At 38.6% G+C, this 7,500-nt stretch overlaps 3 protein-coding genes across 3 annotated transcripts in view; 2 read left to right on the top strand and 1 right to left on the bottom strand.

Annotated features, from left to right (window-relative positions):
* Positions 1 to 2,194: 2,194 nt before the first annotated feature.
* bbln (bublin coiled coil protein) lies at positions 2,195 to 3,373 on the bottom strand. The gene is made up of 2 exons (XM_043239946.1): positions 3,029 to 3,373; positions 2,195 to 2,455 (listed from the first exon to the last, which is right to left on the bottom strand). The coding sequence occupies exons 1-2, from the start codon at positions 3,105 to 3,107 to the stop codon at positions 2,256 to 2,258; spliced, it is 279 nt and encodes a 92-aa protein (XP_043095881.1). The 5' UTR covers positions 3,108 to 3,373; the 3' UTR covers positions 2,195 to 2,255.
* A 138-nt stretch (positions 3,374 to 3,511) lies between these two features.
* Positions 3,512 to 6,306, top strand: surf2 (surfeit 2). The gene is made up of 6 exons (XM_043239944.1): positions 3,512 to 3,699; positions 3,785 to 3,936; positions 5,098 to 5,201; positions 5,279 to 5,464; positions 5,542 to 5,666; positions 6,196 to 6,306. Exons 1-6 carry the CDS (start codon positions 3,625 to 3,627, stop codon positions 6,280 to 6,282), a joined length of 729 nt encoding a protein of 242 aa, XP_043095879.1. The 5' UTR covers positions 3,512 to 3,624; the 3' UTR covers positions 6,283 to 6,306.
* An 852-nt stretch (positions 6,307 to 7,158) lies between these two features.
* The window catches only part of surf4 (surfeit 4), a 6,025-nt gene continuing 5,683 nt past the window's right edge, over positions 7,159 to 7,500 (top strand). The window contains exon 1 of the mRNA XM_043239943.1: positions 7,159 to 7,315. Coding sequence (XP_043095878.1) covers positions 7,268 to 7,315 — 48 coding nt within the window. The 5' untranslated portion in view covers positions 7,159 to 7,267. The remainder of the gene's footprint in view (positions 7,316 to 7,500) is intronic.

The following is a 7,500-nucleotide window of genomic DNA, read 5'->3' as shown; positions in this document are numbered from 1 at the left end:
CACGACAGATATCAGCGTCATGTGACTGAAGATCCACACACACACACACACACACACACACACACACTCACACACAAACACGACACACACAGATATCAGCACATCATGTGACACACAGATCCACACACACACACACACACACACACACACACACACACACTCACACACACACACACACACACACACACACCCCTCAGACCCTGGAGGATGTGGATGTTGAGCTCTGGATCATGTTTCATGGCTTGTTTCTTCTGTAGTGTTTCTTCAGTCAAACACTGAGGTAAAGATCATCTCACGAAGAAAGAAAGAAGGAAAATGAAGCCAATTCTTTTTTTTGGGGAGATTTCTACTCTGACATTATTTTCATGACAATTAAGCACATTCTCATTACTTAAAAAAAGAGAAATAATAATAATCATATAGTGTAATATTACAATAAACTAATACAGCAGTGATCAGAATCACTTTTGACAATATTAAGAATTAATAAACTAATACGAGCTGCTCTATATTTATATTTAGTGCTGTCAAACCATTCATTACTAAATTTAAAGTTTGTTCACAGTCTGTGTATTTATAAATATTTTTACATTTATATATTTATATAATTGTTTTATAAACATTATTATAAATATATTTAATGTAAATATATGCACGTGTTTGGATTTATATATCTATAATAAACACACACGTAAACAAACACTATTATTATTATTATTCTGGAGGCAGTTAACAGCATTTATTAAACAGAATATTATATACTAAATATGTTTGATATGTAATGATATATTATAATGTGTTATATTTCCCCATGTTTTCATCATGATGATAAGAATGGAGGATTAAAATGTGCATAATTAGCATGAAAATGAAGTATTGATGGGACCTGGACATCCTTCCTCTTTGTTTTAAGGTTCCTTTCTTTTTTTCTTCTCTGTGTTTCTGCTGTTCAGAGGACTGATGATTAGAAGTGTTTTGAGTTGTTTTCTCGAGCCACGCACTTCAGCCCAGAACCAACCTTCAGAAGATCACGCCAATTGTTTCGTCGCATTATTTATATGATCATTTTTAACATGTTTTTCCCCGTTGTGTGAATAGGTTTTGGGGTGAAATGAAATGATCTTTGAGGAGCTGGTCTGCATCCGGTGTTCAGATCAAATATGTTACTGTTTGTATGATCTCTGCTGCTTCATCTCACGACCGCTGCTAGAATAATGTTGGAAATCGAACGTTTCGTGTTTCTGAAGGAAGGAACCGTTAAAAAAACCACACCGTTAAACTGGTTCCCTTCAGTCAGGTGAGCGAGACCAGCTTAAACCAGCTGAGACCAGCAGACCCCTTCAGGCTGGTTTGGGCTGGTCTTCAGACGGTTTTGTAGCTGCTGAGCTTCATGTTTGTTTGCTGCATTTGGCTCTTCTTCATTTCTATTAAAATATCTGATGATGACCAGCACTTTTGGGTTCTTTATAAACTTGACAGAAAAAAAAAACCTCACACCTTTGATCGTTTTATTTAAAACCGTTTTCTATATATCCTAGTATTATAGAGACGCTACTATAGCTTTTATTTGTGTATTTTCTCTTCTGATTTTAGGTTTAGATTGCGAGTTAATGTTTAGTTGTTGTTTTTTTTTCCTTTGGTTTAATATGTCTGCAGTTTTATCTTATTAAGTTTTATTTATATTCTGGGTATTTTATCAAAGCAATTTAAATGCGAAATGATGCTTTGGCAGCTACGTTATGGTTTGTGTACTGTATTTGATTTTATTGAAAATTGCATTTTTTTTTCAAATAATAAATGTTTTTTAGGCCCGGTATGATATTGAACCGTTCATATGATGTCCACGGTTCAGTAGCTCTTGGTGTCTGTGTGTGTCTGTGTGTGTGTGTGTGTGTGTGTGTGTGTGTGTGTGTGTGTGTGTGTGTGTGTGTGTGTGTGTGTGTGTGTGTGTGTGTGTGTGTGTGTGTGTGTGTGTGTGTGTGTGTGTGTGTGTGAGTGAGTGAGTGTGTGTGTGTGTGTGTGTGTGTTTTCTGAGCGAGTAGGAAGCTACACGTGTTTTATATTTCGGGCGAAAGCAAAAATACACTTTGTGCTAAGATAGCAGACTGGTTAAAAGCGGAGGTACGTATCGAACTCGTTTCATTGCATCCCCAAAGCTTTTATATGTATAGTTCACTAATATCTCATAAGAGAGTAATAATCCATCAGAGGCTTTAATGTAATACAGCACAGTTCACACACACACACACACACATCTACACGTTCTGCTCGTCTCCAGCGGGCTCTTCATCAGGAGGAGGATGAGGAGGGTTCTGCTGCTCTCTGAACTCTTTCCGGGCCTGTCTGTTGGACTCCAGCAGCTCGTGCAGCTTTCCGTTCAGAGCCTCGTTTCTCTCCTCGATGTCGTCCAGACAGGAGTTGATCTGATCCAGCATGGAGTCGATGGCTGCGTATTCTGATCAAACACAGATCAGTCCTGGACTCTCACTGCATACTTGTATTAGGGTTATATTATTTTTTACATTATAATGCATGTTCATTTTACACAAACATTTATCAGCTGTGACAAAAAAAAGTGAAAATCTATCAAATTGTTTAATAATATAAGAAACATTTTATATATATATATATATATATATATATATATATATATATATATATATAGTATGTGTGTGTGTGTGTGTGTAATGAAATTTAACATATTATATAAGTTTAATATATTGTAATTATAATAATTTATACATCAATTTATATAATATTCAATCATTGTGAATAAACAAAGATATTGTACTAAAATTTTTATTATTACAATATAATTGTATTAACTTCAGCAGTTAATAATCATATATATATATATATATATATATATATATATATATATATATATATATATATATATATATATATACACTCAGTTAATATATATAAAAACAAAAAATCTATTTGCAGACATCTGAAACTATTAAAACTACAGACTAATTCGACAGTAATGAGATTAGGATGCATCTTTAATTAAACACCTGAATACCTTCTTCATTGAATTCATCTTCATCCTCAATGATTCCATCATCTACTGAAACATCCGGGTCTCCGTTTGGTCCAGACATCTTAAAAACAGGTTTATAAATTAAAATCTAATTATTATAACGCCCGCGAAGCGACACACCGGGCAAAAAGTCTATATAAATATACTACGTGTGTTTATTAAAAGTAGGCATCAAAACATAAGCCTGGACGTGAAAGGTGATTAAAAGAGACGAACGGCTCGGGATCAGCTGACCGTCACGTGCGTCCGGGAACGCGCCTCTTCAGAAATATAACCCCTCTGCTGACTCAGCTACAAATGCTTCATTATTCTAAATACTGATTATATAAGAGCAAGTATATACATTATCGGACGACTGTAACGTCTCTTACGACTTCGGTGCTTTCAAAAACGAGTTTCTGGCATGTCCCCGGACAGTCTTTGGTCCTACGCCAGCGTCGCGTTTATATGACGTCACGTTGTAGTTTTAGTAACGTCGCGCCGCGCAGCATGTGCACCCAAACAGAGGCGTTTTCAGCGTTTTTGTGGTAATAGTTACAGTAACAGGTTTTGTTCGCTGATATTTAATTTTCGCCGTTATGGAGGATTTACCGGAAGATTTGCGATCCTTTCTACAGAAGCACCCTTGCTTTGAGCTCACAGACTCCTCGAAGGTCAGAATTTTGACTCCAGACTCGTATGTCAGCTGTGAAGTGGTGAGAGCGTGTTTGTGAATGTTTGTTGTGTGGACTCCGTCAGATCCGCTGCTCTCTGAACGCGCACGAGTTTCCGTGCAGCCTGGCCGAGCTGCAGCTCTTCACCGCCGGCAACAAATACAAGAAACTCCGCGCTCAGGCCGACTTCGACTACAGCCGGTACGAGCCGCACATCGTCAGCAGCACGAAACAGCCGTGAGTACACTATACCACATTACAGAACACCACACTATACTATACTACTGCACATTACACTATTTTACTAAACTATACTAGACTGCACTATACAAGACTGCAGCACACCACACTATACTATACTATACTGCACTACACTCTACTACTGCACGTTATCCTATTTTACTAAACCATACTAGACTGCAGTACACCACACTACACTATATTAATCTGCAGTACACTATACCACATTACAGCGCACCACCACCACACTATACTATACTACGCTCCTCTACTACTGCACAATACCCTATTTTACTAAACTATACTAGACTACAGCACACCACACTATGCTATACTATGCTATACTATACTATACTGCACTACACTCCTCTACTACTGCACGTTACCCTGTTTTTACTAAACTATAGTACACTGCAGTACACCACACTACACTATATTAATCTGCAGTACGCTATACTACACTACAGTACACTATACCACATTACAGCGCACCACCACCACACTATACTATACTATGCTCCTCTACTACTGCACAATACCCTATTTTACTAAACTATACTAGACTGCAGTGCAGCACACTACACTATATAAATCTGCAGTACACTATACTAGACTACAGTACACTATTACATTACAGCGCACCACCACTATACTATGATACACTACACTAGACTACAGTACACTATACCAGATTACATTACTGCACACTAAACTATACTATACTACACTCCTCTGCTACTGCACATTACCCTGTTTTACTAAACTATAGTACACTGCACCATACTACACTACTCTGCACTATACCACACTACACTATATTAATCTGCAGTATACTAGACTACAGTGCACTATACTACACTAAACTGTCCTTTTTCGTTTTGATTCAGAATAGTTAGAATATTTTTGTATTTAGATTTTTACATTTTAGTTCACGTAAACTTCAATGTATTGAGTTTTAATGAATTTTTTATACAGCGCTTAAACAATGCCGTTTTAATAGTGCTTTTCTCCAGTCATTTAATAGTATTTTTTTCCAGTTTTCGACTTTTTTCAGTTAGTTTGCAAGACAGGATTTCTATTTTTTTCACCTTTATTTCGATGAAATAATTTAGTTGAAGTAGCTGCAGTAAGTTTTGGTCTGCTGCTGTGTTTCCTCAGACACCATCTCTTCTGTAAGCTGACGTTGCGTCACATCAACCGCGTGCCGGAGCACGTTCTTCGTCACGTCGGCGGCCGGCGCTACAGGAGAGCTCTGGAGCAGTGTAAGTCTCTCAGACGTCTTTCTGTGAACCCCACGGCCCCGCTGGACCTCACCCAGCTCTTGTGTTGTTGTGGTCAGACGAGGAGTGCGTCCGGCGCGGCGTGGAGTTCGTTCCCGTGCAGCTCAAGCAGAAGAACAGACCCAAGGAGGCCGCAGGAAGTGAGCGGCGGCCCAGCAGGAAGCAGGACAGCGGCGTCTGGACCCCGAGCTCGAGCGGCGGCGAGGACAGCGACTCCTCGGACAGCATGTCCGATCTTTACCCACGTCAGTGACGCTCCTCGCCCGTAACCCGCTGACCGCTGGCAGTGCTGGCAGAACGCTCATCTCTCGTGTCTCCGCAGCGTCTTTGTTCAGCGTGAAGAAGCAGGACGGTGAGCAGGAAGATGATTTTCAGACCGATGATGATGATGATGATGAAGAGGTGTCTGAAATGGAAGTAGAAAACCATGTGCAGAAACGCAAAAAGGTGAGCGTGACTGAATCAGCTCTGTGATGAACTCCTTCCACACGACCGGGATCGATTCAAACAGTCTTTGTTCTCCTCAATTATAAGCCGCTTTCTCTATAAGCGTCTGCAAAATGATTAAATGTAAATGTCATCGTATAAAAATGCGCATCTGTATTTGCTTTGCACGCGCCAGTTACTAATTGACTGACTGCAAAAAAACGGCTGCTTGCCAAAACATTTCTCATTTTAACTGAACGTGATGCGTTTGAATAGCAACTTTATAAATGAATAAAAACTAAATATGAAAAGGCTAATAAAATTGAAGTTAAAGGAGAAACTGAGAAGCATAAAAACTACCGGAAGATATTTATACTAATAAAATAATTGTCCAGTTACTGAGATGTCCCTGAGAGAAGAGAAAAGCTCTGTTTCCTGGTTTGTTCACTCGGTTCTGTGTATTTATCTGTGATTTATTTTCATGTATATTCTGTGCTGGATGAGCTCTGTGTGGGAAATAAATGAACTTAATCAACTGACTGTGTTTCAGGTCCAGTCTGCTGGGTTTACCAAGAAGTTTAAGAAGAACAAGAAGAGGAAGGGTTTTAAACATGTTGGCAAAGTCAATGGAAAATAATAAAGTTTGTAATTCATGGAAAAAGTCATAACAGACTTGTGTTACTGTCATTGAGAGGCTGTTGTTTTCTCTTTTCCTTTTAATTAGTTGGGTTTTTGGTGATTTAGTTGTTTTTGTTTTTACTTGTTTTAAGCTTTATATGCAGTTAGTTCAAATTCATAAGCCTTACATTAAGTAATGTTAACAAAAAGCCAAATTTTTTTAGTTCATTTATTTAATATAGTGAATAGGACTTACTATTCACTTCTATTTATTTATTTAGAAAAGCATGTATTATGTTAGACTGAGTCAGTTACATATGGTGTGCCTGTTTTGTGTATTCTGTTTTTTCCCTTTTTATGTAATTGTTATTATTATTATTAATGATAATAACTGACTTGATTTAATACTAATAACTATTCATTATTACTACTAATAAATAATCATTTTAATGATAAATACAAAACTATTATTGCAAATTGCATGTAAATATAATATATATGAGTATAGTTACAATACAAGTTATAATAATACAGTAATTCAAGACTATTGGTAATGTGTGTGTGTGTGAAATTATTTTTTAATTCATGTTATAAATGCAATTTATTAAAATAATGTGTTGAATATTAATGTTCATTATATGAATAATAATAAATAATAAAATGGTTCGATTAATACAATAATATTTTTCTAAATTTATGAAAGATTATTATTCTAGTTGAACTTGAGTTTTATGTTATTATTGTGTATACTACTACTAATTATTATTATTATACAGTTAATTTATAATGTGCTTTATCACAATTCTTTTGACGAAAAAGCCTCGCTCTGGCTGCTGTGCGTGCGCGCGCTCGTGTGAGCGTACGTGGCGCGCGCTCGCGGAGAGGAGGTTTTCGGCCGCGGCGCGGTGCATTGTGGGACGGCGGCGGAGGCCTAGGCGGGCGGCGCGAGCGCTGGACGGACGCGCGCGGCTTTACGTTAGTTTCGGGCTGACTGTCGGAGGGCGATGGCGCGCGAGGACGTGATGAGCGCGGCGGAGGACGCGGCGGACCAGGTGCGTCGACCGAGCGTGAGCGCGACACGCGTCTGCACGCGCGTGACGGACGCGTCGCGTTATGCGCGCGGCTCGAATGCCATCGAATGCGTGTTCGTGCGCTGAATCCGGAGAGAGATCCCGGTCGAGCGATCGTGTCAGAACACTTCCGAGGAGGAGGAAGGAAGGGATGCACTTTTAACGCG

The sequence above is a fragment of the Puntigrus tetrazona genome, chromosome 5 (assembly GCF_018831695.1).
Source record: "Puntigrus tetrazona isolate hp1 chromosome 5, ASM1883169v1, whole genome shotgun sequence".
Lineage (NCBI taxonomy): Eukaryota > Metazoa > Chordata > Actinopteri > Cypriniformes > Cyprinidae > Puntigrus > Puntigrus tetrazona.
Note: the sequence above shows the minus strand (reverse complement) of the source record. Positions and strands in the feature narration are given on the sequence as shown.

What these genes read in the sequence shown, in the direction of transcription:
- surf2 (XM_043239944.1), top strand. Translation starts at nt 3,625, where the DNA reads ATGGAGGATTTACCGGAAGATTTGCGATCCTTTCTACAGAAGCACCCT. An exon ending in AGCTCACAGACTCCTCGAAG is followed by an intron (nt 3,700 to 3,784) that starts GTCAGAATTTTG and finishes GGACTCCGTCAG; the next exon opens with ATCCGCTGCTCTCTGAACGC. An exon ending in GTCAGCAGCACGAAACAGCC is followed by an intron (nt 3,937 to 5,097) that starts GTGAGTACACTA and finishes GTGTTTCCTCAG; the next exon opens with ACACCATCTCTTCTGTAAGC.
- bbln (XM_043239946.1), bottom strand. Translation starts at nt 3,107, where the DNA reads ATGTCTGGACCAAACGGAGACCCGGATGTTTCAGTAGATGATGGAATC. An exon ending in AGATGAATTCAATGAAGAAG is followed by an intron (nt 2,456 to 3,028) that starts GTATTCAGGTGT and finishes GTGTTTGATCAG; the next exon opens with AATACGCAGCCATCGACTCC.